This window comes from Symphalangus syndactylus, chromosome 4 (genome assembly GCF_028878055.3).
Source record: "Symphalangus syndactylus isolate Jambi chromosome 4, NHGRI_mSymSyn1-v2.1_pri, whole genome shotgun sequence".
NCBI lineage: Eukaryota > Metazoa > Chordata > Mammalia > Primates > Hylobatidae > Symphalangus > Symphalangus syndactylus.
The window spans coordinates 42,181,255-42,204,058 of record NC_072426.2 but is presented as its reverse complement, the minus strand read 5'-3'; the positions used below and the strand labels follow the sequence as shown (position 1 = coordinate 42,204,058).

The 22,804-nt window shown below is 42.6% G+C and overlaps 1 protein-coding gene and 1 pseudogene across 1 annotated transcript in view; one reads left to right on the top strand and one right to left on the bottom strand.

The window, feature by feature from the left end:
- The first annotated feature begins 11,792 nt into the window (after positions 1-11,792).
- DNAJC12 (DnaJ heat shock protein family (Hsp40) member C12) overlaps positions 11,793-22,804 on the top strand; it is a 43,336-nt gene continuing 32,324 nt past the window's right edge. Inside the window, exon 1 of the mRNA XM_055274454.2 lies at positions 11,793-12,047. Coding sequence (XP_055130429.1) covers positions 11,970-12,047 — 78 coding nt within the window. The 5' untranslated portion in view covers positions 11,793-11,969. The remainder of the gene's footprint in view (positions 12,048-22,804) is intronic.
- Positions 15,899-16,223, bottom strand: LOC129480557 (mitochondrial import inner membrane translocase subunit TIM14-like; annotated as a pseudogene).

Genomic DNA, 22,804 nt, shown 5'->3' with positions numbered 1-22,804 from the left:
TGTGGGCTGGCTAATTTTCATCCTCGCTCGGAGCTTCTGGAGCTCTAGCCTCTTGTTTTCCAGCCTTTTTCCTTTTGATTTGAGCTTAGCTGTAGTTTACCTATTTCCATACTAGGGCATTCGATGTAAAAATAGCACTTACGGAGGGCGGGGGACGAAGCGGGTCAGTGTCCCTGAAGTATGAAAGTAACTGGCTTCTTTCCGGTTCCTCTGTAGTGCCGTTCTCGCGATGCCTTATGGGAGTTGTAGTCTCGGGTGAGAGACGCTTCCCGGGAGGGAGGAACAGGCCCCCAAGGCCTAGGATTGAGCATCGGACTCTCCGTGTCTTGTGTGTGTGGTTCTCTCCTCTCCCCTCTCCCCTCTCCCCTCTCCCCTCTCCCCTCTCCTCTTTACCCTCTCCCCCTCCTCTCTCCCCTCTCTCCCCTCTCTCCCCGCCGCCCCTCTCCTCTCCTTTTTTTTCTGACAGAGTGTCACTCTGTTGCCCAGGCTGGAGTGCAGTGGCGCGATCTGCAACCTCCGCCTGCCTGGTCAAGCAATTCTCCTGCCTCAGACGCCCGAGTAGCCGGGACTATAGGCGCCCGCCACCACACCCGGCTAATTTCTGTATTTTTAGTAGAGATGGGGTTTTACCATTCTGGTCAGGCTGGTCTGGAACTCTTGACCTCAAGTGATCCACCCGCCTCAGCCTCCCAAAGTGCTGGGATTACAGGCGTGAGCCACCGCGCCCGGCCTCCACAGAGCTTTAACTCTGTTAAAAAGCTCCACATAATTTCTACTCTACACTATATTCTTCCATACAGAAGAAAAATTATGGGATGACTACATCGACTTCACACAGTTTAAAAAAGTATAAAAGGAAATGAAAATTTTCTTTTGAGTACCTGCCCAGTTCCTCCCCTAAAAGAATACTGTTGCTTGCTTTTTTTTTTTGAGATGGACTTTGGCTCTTGTTGTCCAAGCTGGAATGCAATGGCGCGATCTCGGCTCACTGCAACCTCCGCCTCCCGGGTTCAAGTGATTCTCCTGCCTCAGCCTCCCTAGAAGCTGAGATTACAGGTGTGCACCACCACTCCCAGCTAATTATTATTAGTAGTAGTAGTAGAGACGGAGTTTCACTATGTTGGCCAGGCTATTCTCGAACTCCTGACCTCAATCAGGTGATCCACCCGCCTCGGCCTCCCAAAGTTCTGGGATTATAGGCATGAGCCACTTCGCCCGGCCTGCTGCTTGCTTTTTTTTTTTTTTTTTTTTGAGACGGAGTCTCGGTCTGTAATCCAGGCTGGAGTTCAGTGGCACGATCTTGGCTCACTGCACTTCCACCTCCCGGGTCCCGGTTAAAAAAATTCACCTGCATCAGTCTCCTGAGTAGCTGGGATTACAGGAACGAACCACCATGCCACGCTAATTTTTGCTTTTTTTTTTTTTTTTTTTTTTCAGTAGAGATGGGGATTTCACCCTTTTGGCCAGGCTGGTCTTGAACTCCTGCCCTCATGATCTGCCCACCTCGGCCTTCCAAAGTGCTGGGATTATAGGCGTGAGCCACCGCTCCCAGCCTGTTGCTTGCTTTTTAAAGGCAGTTCTCTTTAGAAAAAATTACAAGTGCAAATGTACTTACTATTAAAAAGTACACAATAGAGATAATACTGTAATACTCTTCTCAAACCTGTTTTTTCATTTGATAGCACTCGTTAGACATCTTTCCATACTTGCACATAAAAAGCTATCTTTATTCTCTTTTCGCTGGCAATACAGTAGTTCATCCTACAAATAGCATAATTTATTCATCTCCTGCCCTCCTCCACTCCACCGATGAACATTTTGTTGTGTATATATTTTTTCCTGTTGCAAACAAAGCTGCAGTGGTCCTCTTGAACATATTTTGGTGTATATCCACAAGCTGAATTTGTAGAGACAAAATTGCCCTGTCAAGGATAGATATGCTTTATAAAAGGTGATAAATACACCAAATTGCCAAATTGTACCAATTTACACTCTCATCTAGCAATGTATGGAAATGCTTTCTTCCTCATTTCTGTTTTCTAGCATGGATATTATCAAACCTTTGCTAATCTGAGAGGTGAACAACTTTATCCTCTTTGGATTGATTTGCAGTTTCATAATTATTAGTGAGGTTGCACTATTATTTGTATGTTTATTGGCCGTTTGTATTTCTGAAAGTAGTTGTATTTTTGGCTTAATTTTCTTTTCTTTTTTTTTTTTTTTTGAGACGGAGTCTTGCTCTGTCGCCCAGGCTGGAGTGCAGTGGCACCATCTCCGCTCACTGCAAGCTTCGCCTCCTGGGTTCACGCCATTCTCCTTCCTCAGCCTCCCGAGTAGCTGGGACTACAAGCACCTGCCACCACGCCCGGCTCATTTTGTTTTTTTGTATTTTTAGTAGAGACGGGGTTTCACCATGTTAGCCAAGATGGCCTCGATCTCCTGACCTGGTGATCCGCCCGCCTCGGCCTCCTAAAGTGCTAGGATTACAGGTGTGAGCCACCAAGCCCAGTACTTTTGGCTTAATTTTCTATTGTGTTGTTCATCTTTTTAAAATTGATTTGTCTGCACTTGTATATTAAGGAAGTTAGTCTTTTGTCTGTTATGAGAATTATGAAATTTTTTCTTTGTATATTATTTGCCTTCTGATTTTGCTTTTGTATTTTTTTGGTCACATGAATGTGCTTACTTTTTTTTTTTTTGAGACAGGGTCTTGCTCTGTCGCCCAGGCTGGAATGCAGTGGCATGATCTCAGCTCATTGCAGCTTGGGCTTCCCCAGACTCAAGTGATCCTCCTGCCTCAGCCTCGCGAGTAGCTAGCTGGGATACAAGTGCTTTTTTTTTTGTAGAGACTGAGTCTTGCCATATTGCCTAGGCTGGTCTCAAACTCTGGGGCTCAAGCAATCCACCTGCCTTGACCTCCCAAAGTGCTGGGATTACAGGCATGGGCCACCGCGCCAGGCCACTTAATTTTTATATAGTTATGCTCATGAGATTTTTTTCCATGGCTTTTGAGTTATTTGATTTTTCTGTAATTTATTTTGGTGTAAGGAGGAGTGGCTCTAGCTTTATTATTTATCACTTCTCCAAAAGATTAGCTAGTGGTCTTGTCATGATTTTTGTTACCTCTATATAGATGGGGAGAAAATCCCAAAGAATATTAAAATTATACCCTACCATGAGATGCTGCAACAGGTTTGAAGGTTAGTTTTGGGGAAAAGAGCAGGAATAACAAAGTGGCACTCCAACTTTCCTCAAAACATCTGCTCATCTTGTATTATTGCTTTTTCTGAACAATATCCAATGCCAATATTTATTAAAATAAGTAATGGAAATTTTCTAATCCATACGCAACTTAAAAAAGACACTGGTTAGGCCGGGCATGGTGGCTCACACCTGTAATCCCAGCACTTTGGGAGGCTGAGGCGGGCGGATCACGAGGTCAGGAGATCGAGACCACACTGGCTAACACAGTGAAACCCCTCTACTAAAAATACAAAAAATTAGCTGGGTGTGGTGACACGTGCCTGTAGTCCCAGCTACTGGGGAGGCTGAGGTGGGAGAATCACTTGAACCCAGGAGGCGGAGGTTGCAGTGAGCTGAGATCGCACCACTGCACTCCAGCCTGGGCGACAGAGCGAGACTCCATCTCAAAAAAAAGACACTTAAATAAAGTATTGTATGACCAGGGTGGAATGCTGTGCAGATGTTGAAAAGAATGAGACAATCAAGTGAAAAGGAAAAAAGAGCACTAAGATTCAGAAGTGTATTACTATGGTTTGAGTGTGTCCCTCCAAAATTTATGTTGGAATTGAATCCTCATTGTGATGGAATTAAGAAGTTGGGCCTTTTGGGAAGTGATTAAATCACGAGGGCTCTGTGTTCATGAATGGGATTAGTGCCCTTATAAAAGGTTGAAGGGAGCTGCCCTTTTCATCATGTCAGGACACAGCAACAAGGTGTCATTTATGAAGCAAAGAGTAAGCCTTACTAGACACTGAATCTGCTGGCACCTTTATCTTGAACTTCCAAGCCTCCATAAATGTATGAAATAAATTTACATTATTATTATTATTTTTTTTTTTTCAGATGGAGCCTCGCTCTGTTGCCCAGGCTGGAGTGCAGTGGTGTGATCTCAGCTCACTGCAACCTCTGCCTCCCGGGTTCAAGTGATCCCCCGAGTAGCTGTGATGACAGATGTGAGCCACCATGCCTGGCTAATTTTTGTATTTTTAGTGGAGACGGGGTTTCACCATGTTGGTCAGGTTTGTCTTGAACCCCTGACCTCGTGATCTACCCGCCTCAGCTTCCCAAAGTGCTAGGATTACAGGCGTGAGCCACCGCGCCTGGCTGACCAGACTAATCTTAAAAGCTCTAAGTTTAACATGTTATTCACATGCTCAAGAACCTACAACAGTTCCTGTTGCATCCGTACTCACTCAGTGTCTTCCACCTGATCATCAAGGCTTTCTACATTCTGGCCCAGGTCTTCTGTTCAATCCCAGTATTAAAGGCGTTCTCTCCAACATACCTTGCCATAAGGTCATTTTCCTTACCTTTAACTGAACATGCAATGGACATTTCCATCTCTGTATGATAGCTTATGTGTTTTGCTCCTTCCTCCTGCTTTTCGTTTATTTTGTGACTGCTTCTGTGAATTCCTGGGTTAAAATGTTCCTAAAAGTCACATTGTCTTAGGCCTTACTTGCATTGCTATGAGGGAATACCTGAACCTGGGTAATTTATAAAGAATATATATATATTTTTACTTTTAATTGAGACAGGGTCTCACTCTGTCACCCAGGCTGGGGTGCAGTGGCGTGATTGTGGCTCACTGCAGCCTTGAGCTCCTGGGCTCAAGTGATCCTCCCACCTCGGCCTCTGGAATAGCTGGGACTACAGGCATATGCCACCATGCCCAGCTAATTTTTGTATTTTTTGTAGAGATGGGGTTTTGCCATGTTGCCCAGCTGGTTTTGAACTCGTGAGCTCAACTGATCTACCCGCCTTGGCCTCCCAAAGTGCTACAACTACAGGCATGAGCTGTGGCACTCAGCCAAGAAGAGTTTTAATTGGCTCATGGTCCTGAAGGCTGTACAAGCATGGAGCCAGCATCTGCTTGGCTACTGGGGAGGCCTCAGAGAGCTTTTACTCATGGCAGAAGGCAAAGCAGGAGCAGGAATGTCACATGGCAAGAACAGGAACACGAGAGTGAGGGGGAAGATGCCATGCCACACACTTTTAAACAGCCAGATCTTATGAGAATTCACTCACTATTCTGAGGACAGCACCAGGAGGATGACACTAAACCATTCATGAGAAATCTGGCTCCATGATCCTATCACCTCCTACCAGGCCCTGTCTCCAGCATTGGGGATTACAATTCAACATGAGATTTAGAGGGGACAACATCTAAACTGCATCATTCTACCTTGACCCCTCGAATCTCATATTATTCTCACATTGCTGAATACAATTATCCCCTGCCAATAGTTCCCCAAAGTCTTAATTCATTCTAGCATTAACTCAAAGGTCCCAAGTCCAAAGTCTTATCTGAGACTCAAGCCAAGTTCCTTCCACCTATGAACTTGTAAAATCAAACACAAATTATTTACTTCCAAGATACATGGAGATACAGGCATTGGGTAAACATTCCCTTTCCAAAAGGAAGAAATCAGCTAAAAGAAAGGAGCAACAAGCTGGGTGCTGTGGCTCATGCTTGTAATCCCAGCACCTTGGGAGGCTGAGGAGGGTGGATCACCTAGGTCAGGAGTTGGAAACCAGCCTGGCCAACATGGTGAAACCCCGTCTCTACTAAAAATACAAAAATTAGCCAGGCGTGGTGGCACATGCCTGTAATCTCAGCTACTCAGGGAAGATGAGGCAGGGGAATAGCTTGAACCTGGGAGGTGCAGGTTGCAGTGAGCCGAGATCGTGCCACTGCACTTCAGCCTGGGCAACAGAGCAAGACTCCGTCTCAAAAAAAAAAAAAGAAAAAGGAAAAAAAAAGAAAGGAGCAACAAGTCCCAAGCAAGCCTGAAACCTAGCAGGACACTCATTAAATCTTAAAGCTCCAAAATAATTATTAACTCATGTCTCACATCCTTGGCAGACTGCTGTGAGGGGTGGGCTCCCAAGGCCTTGGGCAGCCCTGCCCTTGTGGCTTTGCAGGCTGCTCTCCTGGGTTGGAGTTGAGTGCCTGTGACTTTTCCAGGTGCAGGGTGTGAGCTGCCAGTGGATCTACCATTCTGGGCCTGGAAGGTGGGGGCCCTATTCCCACAGCTTCACTAGTCAGTGCCCCAGTGGGGACTCTGTGTGGGGGTTTGTATTAGGCCATTCCCACATTTTTATAAAGAAATACTTGGCCAGGTGCGGTGGCTTACATCTGTAATCCCAGCACTTTGGGATGCTGAGGCGGGCGGATCACAAGGTCAGGAGTTAGAGACCAGACTGGTCAGTATGGTGAAACCTCGTCTCTACTAAAAACACAAAAATTAGCTGGGCATGGTTGCATGTGCCTGTAGTCTCAGCTACTTGAGAGGCTGAGGCAGAAGAATCACTCGAACCCGGGAAGCGGAGGTTGCGGTGAGCCAAGATTGCACCATCGCACTCCAGCCTGGGTGACAGAGCGAGACTCTGTCACAAAAAAAAAAAAAAAGAAAAGAAAGAAATACCTGAGGCCAGGTGCATTGGCTCACGCCTGTAATCCATCACTTTGGGAGGCCAAGGTGGGTGGATCACGAGGTCAGGAGTTCAAGACCAGCCTGGCCAAGATGGTGAAATCCCATCTCTACTAAAAAATACAAAAAATTAGCCAGGTGTGGTGGCAGGCGCCTGTAATCCCAGCTACTCAGGAGGCTGAGGCAGAGAATTGCTTGAACCCAGGAGGCAGAGGTTGCAGTGAGCTGACATTGTGCCATTGCACTCCAGCATGGGCGACAGAGTGAGACTCCGTCTCAAAAAAAAAAAAAAGGAAAGAAAAAAGAAAAGAAATACCTGGGACTGGGTAATTTATAAAGAAAAGAGATTTAATTGGCTTATGGTTATGCAGGCTGCACAGGGAACATAACACAGGCATCTCCTTCTGGGGGATACCTCAGGAAGCTTCCAATCACGGCAGAAGGTGAAGGGAGAGCAGGCATCTCCTATGGTGGGAGCAGGAGCAAGAGAGAACGAAGTGATACACACTTTTGAACAGTCAGATCTCAGAGAAGTCACTCACTTTTGTGAGGACAGCATCAAGAGGATGGTGCTCAACCATTCATGAGAAATCCAATCCCATGATCTGATCACTTCCCACCAGGCCTTACCTCCAATACTGAGGATTACAATTCAACATGAGATTCAGGCAGGGACACTTTCCAAACTATATTAAAGTTCCAACCTCCCATTTCCCCTCTGCACTGCCCTAGTAGAGGCTCTTGGTGAGGGCTCTGTCCCTGTGGTAGGCTTCTGCTAGGGTACCCAGGCTTTCTTATATATTCTCTGAAATCTAGGAGGAAGCTGCCAAACCTCCTTCACTCTTGCATTCTGAACACCTGCAGGCTTAACACCACATGGAGGCCACCAAGGCTTACAGCTTGCACCCTTCAGAGCTCTGGCCTGAGCTGTACCTGGGCCTCTTTGAGCTGAGGCTGGGGCTGAAGTGGCTGGATGCAGGAAGCAGCCCCCCATGGTGGTACAGGGCAGCAGGACCCTGAGCCTGGCCACCTAAATCATTCTTTTCTCCTGGGCCTCTAGGCCTGTGATGAGAGGGGCTGCCTCTTAAATCTCTGAAATGTGTTTGAGGTTTTTTTCTCATTGTCTTGGCTATCAGCACCTGGCTCCCTTTCATTTATGCAAATTTCTTTAGAAAGTGGTTGCTCTGCAGTCTGCTTAGATTCTTGCCCTGAAAATCGGTTTTTGTTTTCTACCACATGGCTAGGTTGCAAATTTTCCAAACTTTTACATTCTGCTTTCCCTTTAAATATAAGTTCCAACTTTAAGTCATTTCTTTGCTTCTGCATCTGAGGATAGGCTGTTAGAAGCAGCCAGGTCACTTCTTGAACGCTTTGCTGCCTAGAAATTTCTTCTGCCAGATACTCTAAGTCATCACTCTTAAGTTCAAACTTCCACAGATTGCTAGGGCATGAATACTATATAGCTATGTTCCTTGGTAAGGCATAACAAGGGTGACCTTTTTTTTTTTTGAGACGGAGTCTCGCTCTGTCGCCCAGGCTGGAGTGCAGTGGCGCAATCTCGGCTCACTGCAAGCTCCGCCTCCCGGGTTCACGCCATTCTCCTGCCTCAGCCTCTCCGAGTAGCTGGGACCACAGGCGCCCGCCACTACGCCCGGCTAATTTTTTTGTATTTTTAGTAGAGACGGGGTTTCATCATGGTCTTGATCTCCTGACCTCGTGATCCGCCCACCTTGGCCTCCCAAAGTGCTGGGATTACAAGCGTGAGCCACCGTGCCCGGCCACAAGGGTGACCTTTATTCCAGTTCTCAATAAGTTCCTCATTTCCATCTGAGACCTCATTAGCCTGGACTTCACTGTCCATATCACCGTCAGCATTTTGGTCACAACCATTTAACTAGTCTCGCAGGAGTTCCAAACTTTCCCTCATCTTCCTTTGTGAGCCCTCCAAAGTCTTCCAGCCTCTGCCCATTACCCAGTTTCAAAGCTGCTCCCACTTTGTCAGGTATCTTTATAGCAAGGCCCCACTCTTTGGTACCAATTTTTTGTGTTAGGCCATTCTTGCATTGCTATGAAGAAATACCTGAGACTTGGTAATTTATACTGAAAAGAGGTTTAATTGGCTCACAGTTCTGCAGAATGTGGAAGCATGGAGCCAGCATCTGTTCAGCTTCTGAGGAGGCTTCAGGGAGCTTTTACTTATGGCAGAAGGTGAAGTGGGAGCAGGCACGTTACGTGGTGAGAACAAGAGTAAGAGAGCCAGGGGGAAGATACCACACACTTTAAAAACTTTTAAGCTGGGTGCAGTGGCTCACCCTTGTAATTCCAGCACTTTGGGAGGCCATGGCAGGTGGATCACCTGAGGTCTGGAGTTCGAGACCAGCCTGACCAACATGGAGAAACCCCATCTCTACTAAAAATACAAAATTAGTTGGGCATGGTGGCACATGCCTGTAATCCCAGCTACTCGGGAGGCTGAGGCAGGAGAATCACTTGAACCTGGGAGGCGGAGGTTGCAGTGAGCCAAGATCCACACCATTGCACTTCAGCATGGGCAACAAGAGTGAAACTCTGTCTCAAAAAAACAAATTATATTATTAATATAAAAATAGGGACAGAGTCTCACTATGTTGCCCAGGCTGGTTTTGGACTCCTGGGCTCAAACAATCCTCCTGCCTTGGTCTCTCAAAGTGCTGGGATTACAGGTGTGAGTGACCACACCTGGCCAATACCACACTTTCTTGTTTGTTTGTTTTAGACAAGGTCTTGCTCTGTCACCCAGGCTGGAGTGCAGAGGTGCGATCTCAGCTCATTGCAGCCTCGACCTCCTGGGTTCAAGCAATTCTCATGCCTCAGCCTCCCAAGTAGCTGAAATTACAGGCATGTGACACCACACCTGGCTAACTTTTTTGTATTTTCAGTAGAGATGAAGTTTTGCCAGGTTGGCCAGGCTGGTCTCGAACTCCTGGCCTCAAGTGATCTGCCTGCCTCGGCCTCCCAAAGTTCTGGGATTACAGGTGTGAGCCACCATGCCCAGCCCTAACATTCCATCTGTTTAGTCATCCATTGACGGACACTTGCATTGCCTCCACTTTTTGGCTATTATGACTAATACCTTGATGAACATGAGTATATAAATATCTTTTCAAATTCCTGCTTTCAATTCTTTTGTGTATTTACCCAGAAGTGGAATTGTGGGGTTCTATGTTTAATTTTTAAAGGAACCACCATACTGCTTTCCACCATGGCAACTTCACATCATTAAAAGGCCATTTATCAGAGATTTAGATCAAGATATTGTGATATGTAAATAGAACTTCAAATACCTTACAGGATGTAGTGAAACTTCTCAAACAAAATTAATTGTACTTTAAAATTCTTTTTTTTTTTTTTTTTGAGATGGAGCGTCGCTCTGTCACCCAGGCTGGAGTCCAGTGGCACGATCTCGGGTCACTGCAACCTCCGCCTCCCAGATTCAAGCAATTCTCCTGCCTCAGCCTCCTGAGTAGCTGGGACTACAGGTGTGTGCCACCACGCCCGGCTAATTTTTGTATTTTTAGTAGAGACGGGATTTCATCATGTTGGTCAGGCTGGTCTCGAACCCTCGTCCTTATGATCCACCCTCTTCGGTCTCCCAAAGTGCTGGGATTATGGCGTGAGCCACCGTGCCTGCCCTTAAAATTCTATATAGAACTTTTAGCAAGACAGCATGTACAATGAAGGATTAGTAAAAATGGTGCTTCAGTGCTTTTTCTTGCTTCTCTTCGGAAATAAACCTTTAAAAAGATATATATAGGTAGGCTAAAAGGAAAACTATTTTTTCCCCTCAGGTGGGGGAATTTAAAGTGTTAAGGGCCAGGCATGTTGGCTCACATCTGTAATCGTAGCACTTTGGGAGGCCAAAGTGGGAGGATCACTTGAGTCCAGGGGTTTAAGACCAATCTGGGCAATATGGCGAGACCCTGTCTCTCTGAAAAATGAAACAAAAAAAGTGTTAAGGCAGTCAAAGTGTTGTGTCCCTGACCACTCACCTTGTTCTCTAAATCCCAGACCTGAACTGTGTTTCTTAGGGCCAAAATGAACTGAAACATAAATTGCCTGGACCCACCTCAGACCAGAGACACTCCTGAGTCTGGAGAACCAACCCAGGAGAAACAGCACAGCCATCTGACCCGAGTTATCATACAGTTCTTCTCATTGTCCTATTTTATTTTCTCTGAAGCACAAATCACTATTTTATTTTTTTTATTTTTTGAGATGGAGTCTTGCTCTGTAGCCCAGTCTGGAGTGCAGTGGCACCATCTCGGCTCACTGCAGCCTCTGCCTCCCGGGTCCAAGTGATTCTTCTGCCTCAGCCTCCCAAATAGCTGGACTACAGGTGTGGGCCACCATGCCCGGCCTACAAATCACTATTTTAAATGATTGTGTTTTTTTTTTTTTTGCATGTTTTTCAGCTGTCTTCCTCCATCAGAACGTAAGCTCCATAAAAATCAAGACTGTGTTATTGGCCAGGCGCCGTGGCTCATGCCTGTAATCCCAGCACGTTGGGAGGCCGAAGCAGGCAGTTTGCTTTGAGCTCATGAGTTCGAGACCAGGCTGAGCAACATGGCAAAACCCCCTTCTCTTAAAACATAACAGAACAAAAACCAAAAATTAGCTGGACATGGTGCTATGTGCCTGTGGTCCCAGTTACTCGGGAGGCTGAGGTGGGAGGATCGCTTGAGCCAGGGAGACAGAGGTTGCAGTGAGCTGAGACTGCACCACTGCACTCCAGCCTGGGCGACAGTGAGACCTTGTCTGAAAATAAACAAATAAATAAAATTAAGTATTTTAAACACTCAGAAAAGCTCCCATTATCCTTATTAACACATCCTAAGATTTTACCACATTGCTTCAAATTTTTTTCTTTTTTTTTTAAAGGATAAAGACAAAAATATATAGGAGATGGAGAGGTGGCTAATGTGGCAAGTTTCTGAAAATAGACAGTCTTTATTAACTCATAAGACAAATGGTTCACATGCATCTCTTATGTAAACTCAAACTACAGATCCCAGACAGCACTGCAATAATAGACACGTGGACTGTTCTTTTCTTCTCTGTAAACAGCCAATGAGAGGCAGAGTTTACAAAGGTCTAGGATGACATCTGGTGTGTTGACTGTGGCCAGTCTTAAAGCTAGTTTTTGCTATTTGGAACGTGCTGCTGTAATTCAGATTTAAAGAGTTTCTTCCTGTTAATTCGAAGCTCACTGTGCCTCTTGTTTCCGAGGGAAGAAGGACTGATTAAGTCATCTAAATGGATGCAATACTGAGTTACAGGTCAGAAGATACTGAAGATTACTACACATTACTGGGATGTGATGAACTATCTTCGGTAAGACAGTGGATAATGTTTTTATCACAATAGTATTCTTTTTCACAATAGTATTTCAAGTTTTTATTTAAGGTTTTAACTTTGAATTTTTAGTCACATTGCCTACAAACCTAACCTTGTGTTGTTTTAAAGCACTTTTGGCTCACAGAAAGTTAAGAATTTAAATGTATGTTGGGTTTTTACTTGAATAGTGTCCTATGGGAATTTTACAGAAGCTTCTGATTAAATATGTATGTTCTGGCACATGGCCGTATGCTCTGTTTCACAATATAGTATATTAAAAATAAATATTTGAAATTTCATTGTAATTTCTGATGGCAGTGTTTCACAGTATATATAAGCTATATCTTTATTATGGTGACTCATACTTGAGGCGAAATGAAATTTCTTATAAAATTAGGGATTTTAATATACTTTATTAAAATGTGTACTCCTATGTGAGCAGTCAAAATATAAACCAAGAAGCATCCTTTTATGTTAATATTTCAAATTGTGTGACAGAAATTACTTCTTGAAAGGGTGCCTTCTGAAACAAAACATGTGAAAACTCTGTAACTGTTCACTGGATCTGTAGGAAAACAAAATGTTTACGTTCCCAATAAAAACAATTATAAAGGTTGTAGAGGTTATTTAAATTATGGAAAAATCATTTATAATTCTCCCTCCCAAGGATAACACTATTAATATTTTGGCATATTAATCTCCAGTCTTCTATGTATATTCTTTAAAGACATGTTTGGGAGGATATTATATGTACTTGTTGATTCCTGCTTTTTACCCATTCATATTATAACAAGAAATTTTCCATGCTATTAAACTTTCCTTGTACACTTTTTAGTGGTTGCAAAATATTTTATTTTACTGTGTTACCACAGTTGAATTATTCTCTTATTGTTAAATATTTTATTTCCAATTTTTCAATATTTCAAATAATGTTGAGATTAATATAAAATATATTCATTATTAAATGATACATTATTAAATCATGTTATTAGGATATATTTATGTTTTATAATTAATATATTTTATTTTATTTATTTTTATTAAAATCTAAGTAGTAAAATTAACATTTTAAAGCAAAATGTTTTTATATTTATTGTTGTTTCATAAAGGCAGTAGTTCATTAATAAAATGTACTTAGTTTTGTTTAAAGAATAGAATGCATTATTGGACACAAAGTATTAAAATCTCTATTTTTGCCATGCTGAGGAAGTTATCTTAGACACATTGAAATTAAAAAAACTGCCCCATCCCCAGAATAGCTTATAATGGTCTTTTAGTTGCATATTTCTTCTCAAGAATGTGTTACTCTTGTTTATGTTGGTGGTGATTTGCTTATAGCAATTGAGAAAGCTTATTACCATTTTTACCATGTGTTATTCACAGTTGAAATTATACTATTATCAAACGATTTTTGAAGGAATAATTTAAAATCAAAGGAATATAATTTAACTTGATAAGCCTCACAATTTGGATTAAAAAAAATACATGCTAGCTTATGTAGTAAGGGTCATTATATCTCCATAATCTTGTGACCTATTTAGTCAGTCCTTTTTTTTTTTTTTTAATTTTACTTTAAGTTCTGGGATCCATGTGTAGAATGTGCAGGTTTGTTACATAGGTATACATGTGCCATGGTGGTTTGCTGCACCCATCAACCCGTCATCTAGGTCTTAAGCTCCGCATACATTAGGTATTTGTCCTAATGCTGTCCCTCCCCTTCTCCCCCACCCCCCAACAGGCCCCAGTGTGTGATGTTCCCCTCCTTGTGTCCATGTATTCTCATTGTTCAACTCCCACTTATGAGTGAGAACATGCGGTGTTTGGTTTTCTGTTCTTGTGTTAGTTTGCTGAGAATGATGGTTTCCAGCTTCAACCATGTCCCTGCAAAGACATGAACTCATTCTTTTTTATGGCTGCATAGTCAGTCTTTTGAAGTTATGCTGTTGTCTTTTCAGTCTACATAGAAGGAGGATTCATTTTGGAAAGCCTCACAGAAAATAATCTCATTGTTAATGTGTAATATTCAAAATGTGGTTACCCGGTAGAGTCATACTTCCTTGTGTCAACATTCCTTTTACTGGATGTATTTTACTGGTCTGTCAATGGCATATCATATCTAGATAACAGTTATTTATTTTTAATGAAACGTTTGTCATAATATTGTCACTTCTATATATATATATATATCATTTTTTCTTTTTCTTTTTTTTTTTTTGAGACGGAGTCTCGCTCTGTTGCCAGGCTGGAGTGCAGTGGCGCAATCTCGGGTCACTGCAACCTCTGCCTCCTGGGTTCAAGCGATTCTCCTGCCTCAGCCTCCTGAGTAGCTGGGACTACAGGCTGGGACTACAGCCACCATGCCTAGCTAATTTTTATATTTTTAGTAGAGATGGGGTTTCACCGTGTTGGCCAGGGTGGTCTTGATCTCTTGACCTTGTGATCTGCCTACCTCGGCCTCCTAAAATGCTGGGATTACAGGCGTGAGCCACCACGCCCGGCTTTTCTCTTCTTTTTATAGGTATGCTTCTCATTTAAAAAATATTTTTATGACATTTTTGACTAATATGACGTTTCCTTTACTTGATTTGTATTGGATAGATTGCCTTTACTTCAGGTACTCCTTCATTTGATGGTCTAAAATTAACCAGAACTCATCATGCCTGAAAGCGTTTTAGCTGTTATAATTTCAAAACAATTTGATATTCTAATTTTACTTATCACAATTGAATTGAGACACCCACATAATACATTTGCTTCGGTATATAGTTCTTACAATTTAAAGTTTGTGCTAGAAATTGATTAAAGTAAAATTATATATTTTCTAATGGTTCTAGAGCAATAATCCTGAAGCTCTTCCTTCTCAGTTTTTAAAATTATCTTTCAGAAATTGAAAATACAACCATGACCATAAGCAATGAGACTAATTTTCTAGTTCACATAATGACATATATAAATTATGGGAGGATTTCCATGTTATATAGAAAACAATATATTCCCCATTTCAAAACAATTTGACAAAGATTGATCCCAAGACAGTTAGCCTTTCTCCCTATATTGGATTTTTTTGTTTTTAATTTTTATTTCTTTGAGATGAAGTCTCACTGTGTCACCCAGGCTGGAGTGCAGCGGCAGGATCTCAGCTCACTGCAGCCTCCGCCTCCTGGGTTCAAGCGATTCTCCTGCTTCAGCCTCCTGAGTAGCAGGGATTATAGGTGCATGCCACCATGCCCAGCTAATTTTTGTACAGACGAGCTTTCACCATGTTGTCCAGGCTGGCCTTGAACTCCTGACCTCAAGTGATCCACCCACCTCAGCCTCCCAAAGTGCAGGGATTACAGGTGTGAGCCACCGTGCCCGGCCTCTATGCCTCAGTTTTCTAACCTGTAAATGGGAGTAAATACTACCCACCTCACAGAGTTGTGGGGATTACATAATACACGACATATAAAGCACTTTGAACAGTGCCTGGTGCAGAGCGCTAAGTTGTTGTGGTTGTGGTTGTGTTTGTTGTGGTTGTGGTTGTGTTTGTGGTTGTGGCTGTTTTGGCCCCCACAGTGTTACTGTGCACTTGGAACTTAGTACACTTATCCTATCCTTGAGTTTGCATTATTTTTAAGATTTTTTATTTTGCAATAATTTTTGACTTACAGAAAAGTTGTAAAAATAGTACAACAGAGTTCCTATATACCCTTAACCCAGCTTCCCTTTATGTTAACATCATACCTAATGAAAGTACAATGATCAAAATCAGAAATTAAAAAAATTTATAGCTCTGAGGCATTTTATTATAAAAACTTGGTACTCATGTACATAACTAAAATGAACTTAAAATTCATCATACATTTACTTCATTTTTTAGCTTGACCTTCTAGTAAATCTCTAGCTTCACTGATTTTTGCTGCTACGATTTAAGAGTATAATTTATCAATGAGCATCTCTTATTTTCCGTTTATTGGCAGTAGGGCTTACCCCTAGTATTAATGCTGCTTCTTGTTTTGTCATTTTGGGTTCAAACTCACCTCAGTAATAGCCACCACTGAAGGCAGATTTTGATAGACTTTGAAAAACTTGCTTTACTTGACGCACCATGTGCTCCATGGCTTGCAAAACATAATATCCTGCAAATCCTGCAGCAGCAATGGTCAGTCCAACTGCTACCATTGTACTGGCCATGGCTCTAGCTGGGCTCCCCTACCTCTACCTAGAGCATGGATCATCCCAGCCCGGAGGTCACAGCCAACAAATGCACACCTTTATCAGAGAGTGATGCAGCCACCGACCGCAAGCACAAACCACCAAAAAATCAGAAAATTAACATTGCTACAGTTAACCCTACCATGGTCCGGCAAACATTTTTTTGTAAAGGACCAGATAGAGTCAGGACTAGAATGAGGCAAGTAGGGTGTGTAGGATGCAAAATTTAAGGAGGCACTAACATTTAGGGTTGTGCACATACAGAAATTTGAGAGAGACAGAGAGAGAGAGAGAAAAAGAGAGAGAGAGGGAGAGAGAGAGAGGGTATTTCCTTAAACCTAGGTGTCCTGCTTGCCTCACCTAGTGCTGATCCTGAGATAGCAAATATTTTAGGCTTTGCAGACCTTACAGTCTCTGTCCTAACTACTCAGCTCTGCCATTGGAGAAAACAGCCATAAACAATACGTAAGTGAATGATCTTGGCTGTCTTCCAATAAAACTTTAATTAAAAAACAGGCAGCAGCAGGCCAGAGTCAGTCAATCCCTGATCTAAATTATAATTCTTATCTAATTTCATCAGTTTTCCTACTAATGCCCTTTTTCTGTTCCAGGATCCAAGCCAGGATCCCTTATTACACTTTGTCATCATATTCCCTTAGTGACCTCCAATCTGATGCTTTCTGCTACCTTCTTTGTCTTTCATGACCTGGACACTTTGAAGAGTACTGGTCAGTTATTTTGTAGAATGTCCCTCAATTTGACTTTGTTTGATATTTTCTCATGATTAGTTTGAGGTTATGCATTTTTGGAAAGAACTCCTCAGAAGTGATGTTGTGCCTTTCTTAGTTTCTCATGTGGGGGTGCATGATATGGATGTGCTTTATTGACCTTGAGCACTTCGTTAAGGTGATGTCTGTCAGGTATCTTCTGCTAGGGTTTTCCATGGTAGGGTTATTATTTTTCCTTTTGTAATTAACAAATATCTTGGGGAACATACTTTGAGACTGTACCGTTTCTCCTCAAACTTTTACTCACTAAGTTTAGCATCCTTCCGTGGATCTTGCCTGTAACAGTTACTACTATGGTGTTTGCCTAATGGTGACTTTCTTTTTCTCATTAATTTTACATTTATTAGTATTCTACAGTAAGGAAATTTCTTCAGTAAGGAAAAACTATCCCTTCTCCCACATTTATTTGTTTATTTGGCTTAGTTTTATCACTATCAATTAATAGTTATTGTATTTTAAGTGTTATAATCCAAATATTACCGTTATTTATTTTGTGTCTCAAATTGTTTCTATGCCTCATATCTTAATTAATTATCATTTGATTAGAGTGATGTAGGAGGATCTCTCATTTATTTCAGGAATATTGCTAATATCTGGAATTTTGTGGGAAAAATCTAGTTTTAAACCAAGTGAATTAAAATCATAGATATCAATTATTTTTTTTATTTTTTTTTATTTATTTTTTTTTTTGAGACGGAGTCTCGCTCTGTCACCCAGGCTAGAGTGCAGTGGCGCAATCTCGGCTCACTGCAAGCTCCGCCTCCCGGGTTCACGCCATTCTCCTGCCTCAGCCTCTCCGAGTAGCTGGGACTACAGGCGCCCGCCACCACGCCCGGCTAATTTTTTGTATTTTTAGTAGAGACGGGGTTTCACTGTGGTCTCGATCTCCTGACCTCGTGATCTGCCCGCCTCGGCCTCCCAAAGTGCTGGGATTACAAGCGTGAGCCACCACGCCCGGCCTCATAGATATCAATTAAATCAGTATTAAAATGAATCTTCTTTTCTTTTCTTTTTTTGAAATGGAGTTTCACTCTTGTTGCCCAGGCTGGAGTGCAATGACGCAATCTGGGCTCACTGCAACCTTTGCCTCCTGGGTTCAAGCAATTCTCCTGCCTCAGCCTCCCGAGTAGCTGGGATTACAGGCATGTACTACCACACCCAGCTAATTTTTTGTATTTAGTAGAGATGGGGTTTCACCATGTTGGTCAGGCCGGTCTCAGACTCCTGACCAAAGGTGATCTGCCCACCTCGGCCTCTCAAAGTGTTGGGATTACAGGCGTGAGCCACCACGCCCAGCCAAATCTTCTCTTTTCTGCAGCACATTCTGCATCATATGAATTTCCATCACTGGAACCAATTCACTGTTAATGAATTAGCCATAATTTTCAGAAAGCTCCTATTACACTATAGTTATGTTACTTGAAGAACATCTGTCAGTCTATGATCAAGTATTTATTGAACATTTCCTATTGGGCCAGTAGTAGAAGTGATATAGGGTGGGGAACAAAACAAAACAAAACAAAACAAAAAGGTGAGACATGATGCTAGTGTATAAAGAACCTGGTATCCAATTGAGGAGCCAAAGCTAATACACAGGAAGCAATTTGAGAACAATTAAGTATTGTGCTGTGTACTGTCTATAAGTGCAGCAGAAATTAAAGAAAGAATATCTGAATAGACTTCAGAAAAAGATGGGGCTTGAAATGGCCTTACTAGATGGTCATAATTTTAATGCACTGTGGGAGAGACAGGGCATTTGTACGGCTAGGAAATCTTGGAGAAGATTCATCCAAGTAGAAATTGGATTAATCTCCATGGCACACTAGAGTATTTCCTTGCTTAGACAAAAATATTTTGCTAGCAGAATATGGAAAAGATAAGTTTCTAAGTTTTAAAATTTAGGTTCTAAAATTAATATATGTTCAATAAGGAAATGTGGAATACAAAGAAAGCACAAATAAAAATGTTAACCTACATGTTTAACATTTTGGAGTATGACTTATACATGTTAATTATCTGTGCATATATGCTATATCTGTATATGTATATAAATAAGTAAATGCATATGTGTATATGTACGTATGTATGTATGTATTTTTGAGACGGATTCTTGCCATGTGGCCCAGGCTGCAGTGCAATGGTGTGATCTCAGCTCACTGCAACCTCTGCCTCCCAGGTTCAAGTGATTCTCCTGCCTCAGCCGCCCAAGTAGCTGGGACTACAGGCATGCACTACCAGGCCCGGCTAATTTTTTGTATCTTTAGTAGAGATGAGGTTTCACCATGTTGGTCAGCCTGGTCTCGAATTCCTGACCTTGTGATCTGCCCACCTTGGCCTCCCAAAGTGTTGGGATTACAGGCGTGAGCCACCACACCTGGCCTATGTGTATGTATTTATATGTGTATTTTTGTATGTATTTGGAGTCAGACTGCATGGGTTCAATTCCTAGATGTGCTACTTATTAGCTGTATGACCTTGGGAGAATTCCTTAATTTTTCTATGTCTTGATTTCCTAATCTGCAAAATGAGAATAATGATAGTATTAATCTCATACAGTTGTGGGAATTAAATGAAACACTCTATGTAAAGTGCTTAGAAAAGTGCCTGGCACATATTAAGTATCAAAAAATCTATTTATTTATTTATTTATTTATTTTTTGAGATGGAGTCTTGCTTTGTCGCCCAGGCTGGAGTGCAGTGGCGGGATCTCGGCTCACTGCAAGCTCCGCCTCCCGGGTTCACGCCCTTCTCCTGCCTCAGCCTCCTGAGTAGCTGGGACTACAGGCGCCCGCCACCACGCCCGGCTAATTTTTTGTATTTTTAGTAGAGACAGGGTTTCATTGTTTTAGCCAGGATGGTCTCAATCTCCTGACCTCGTGATCCACCCACCTCGGCCTCCCCAAGTGCTGGGATTACAGGTGTGAACCACCGCGCCTGGCCTGACAGGTTTATTTTGAATAAACCTGAGAGGGGCGGCTGGCTGAGTTAGGTTAGAGACACACTCTCTTACAGACTAAGAGTTTTATTTTATTTTATTTTATTTTTTATTGTATTTTAAGTTTTAGGGTACATGTGCACAAGAGTTTTTAAGGCTTCAGGGTGGGAGAGTTTACCAGAGGCTTGGACTGCTTCTCTGTCTCTTTGTTGTGCGTATCTGGGAGGGAGAGTTGTGTGTCTGTTCCCATCCATCTTTCTGCAGCTGCAGGCATACCCCCCGACCCGAGTCTGCTTTTTGCTTCCCTATCTTGGTACACCTCAAGAGAAAGAAATGTGCTTATTAAAGCCCACTGTTTTACTGGGGCCCATTGTATGAGGGTGAAGTTTGGCAGTTACTCCAGAGACTGTCCCCCAACCTCCCTCTGTGCCTGAGCTGTCTTATTTGTGTTTTACTGTCTGCTCTTTCTGGCTGCTTGTAGTTCTAAGAGAAGTGATTTCCTTGAAATGCATGAGGCTAGAAAGGGAGCTGGAATTTAAAGTGGCAGTGTCTGTCCGAGTTGATGGTGCTCTTGCTCTATCATAGGTTTTTGTTTAAAATTTATATTTTATTCTCGGACCTTCTTACAGCTATTCTTTTCTTACCTCTGATTATCTCCTTAGACAAATTCTTATAATTGGAATTGTTGAATGAAAGGCTAGGAAATAAAGGTTCTTCATATATATGTATGTATCTATATATAGAGAGAAATTAGAATATTTAACACTTTAAAATTTAAAAACAAGTCTAATTCTCAGTTTTAATTGTTATATAAGCAGATTATGGTGACTGATGGTTAAAGACAGCACCCAGGAAGAGGAAACACATGGTTAATTACAGTTCCTAACAGGAAGTCATCTTTTCCTATTATTCGAAGGTGTTCTCAGAAGTTTAACAAGGAAGAGGCCGGGTGCGGTGGCTCACGCTTGTAATCCCAGCACTTTGGGAGGCCGAGGCGGGCGGATCACGAGGTCAGGAGATCGAGACCACGGTGAAACGCCGTCTCTACTAAAAAATACAAAAAATTAGCCGGGCGTGGTGGCGGGCGCCTACTCGGAGAGGCTGAGGCAGGAGAATGGCGTGAACCCGGGAGGCGGAGCTTGCAGTGAGCCGAGATACTGCGCCACTGCACTCCAGCCTGGGCGACAGAGCAAGACTCCGTCTCAAAAAAAAAAAAAAAAGCAGTTTAACAAGGAAAATAATAGTTATTAGTCTGGGTTTTATACATATGCCTATCTAATACAGCCTGACTGTGATTGTAAAAGTGAAGACATTCCTAATGCCTTATGAGAGTTGACTAAGGATGACATGGAGCTGATTACATATAGAGAGATAGATACACACATATATCTATATATAGAGAGAGATAGATACACATATATATACACACACACACATACAAACATATATGTCTCAATTTTTTTCAAGAAAGTCTATACTTATTTACATTCTCACCAGCAGAGCATGAATGTTCATTTTTTCGCACTCTCAGTAACACTGGTCATTACTATCCTTTGGATATTTTGATTTATTTGATTATGAGTAGAGTTGAACATTTTTTGTATGTTTACAGGACAACAGGGTAGGCAGTTTTGCAGACTACTGGACTTGGGTCAGGAAGGCAGGATTTAATGGACCTTGACATGGAGGGTGTCAGCTCCAATGGACTGCACTTGGCAGTGGGCACATGGAGTAGGGAGGCCAGAAGATAAATACAATGTGTTCAAGATAAACTAACCCACTTTACCAGTTTACATAGAGCCAGCTCTATGGAAGCTTTGTAATAAACTTTATGATAGTAAAGCTGTGAAAAATAATGAAAGAAAGATAGACTTTCTTAATTTTTAAAATGTGAAATTGGTAAAACCTAGAAAATATAAAGAAGAAAATAACAATCACGCATGTAAACAAACTGAGAATCAACCATTTTGACACATTTGCTTCCATGTACTAAATACCAGTACATTTTTTTTTTTTTTGAGAGGGAGTTTCACTCTTGTTGCCCAGGCTGGAGTGCAGTGGAGTGATCTCGGCTCACTGCAACCTCTGCCTCTTGGGTTCAAGCAATTCTCCGGCCTCAGCCTCCTGAGTAGCTGAGATTACAGGTGCCCATCACCACAGCTGGCTAATTTTTGTATTTTAGTAGAGACGCGGTTTCACCATGTTGATCAGGCTGGTCTCTTAACTCCTGACCTCAGATGATCCACCTACCTTGGCCTCCCAAAGTGCTGGGATTACAGGCATGAGCCACTGTGCCCAGCCCAGATTTTTTTTTTTGAGGCTAGAATGCAGTGTCAAAATCTTGGCTCACTGCAAACTCCACCTCCTGGGCTCAAGGGATTCTCCTGCCTCAGCCTCCTGAGTAACTGGGATTACAGGCTCGTGCCCCATGCCCAGCTAATTTTTGTATTTTTGTATTTTTTTTTTTTTGAGGTGGAGTCTCGCTCTGTCGCCCAGGCTGGAGTGCAGTGGCGTGATCTCCGCTCACTGCAAGCTCCGTCTCCCGGGTTCACGCCCTTCTCCTGCCTCAGCCTCTCGAGTAGCTGGGACTACAGGCGCCTGCCACCGTGCCTGGCTAATTTTTTGTATTTTTAGTAGAGACGGAGTTTCACTGTGCTAGCCAGGATGGTCTCAATCTCCTGACCTCGTGATCCACCCGCCTCGGCCTCCCAAAGTGCTGGGATTACAGGTGTGAGCCACAGCACCCGGCCCTAATTTTTGTATTTTTAGTAGAGACAGGGTTTCACCATGTTTGCCAGGCTGGTCTCGAACTCCTGACCTCAAGTGATCCACCCACC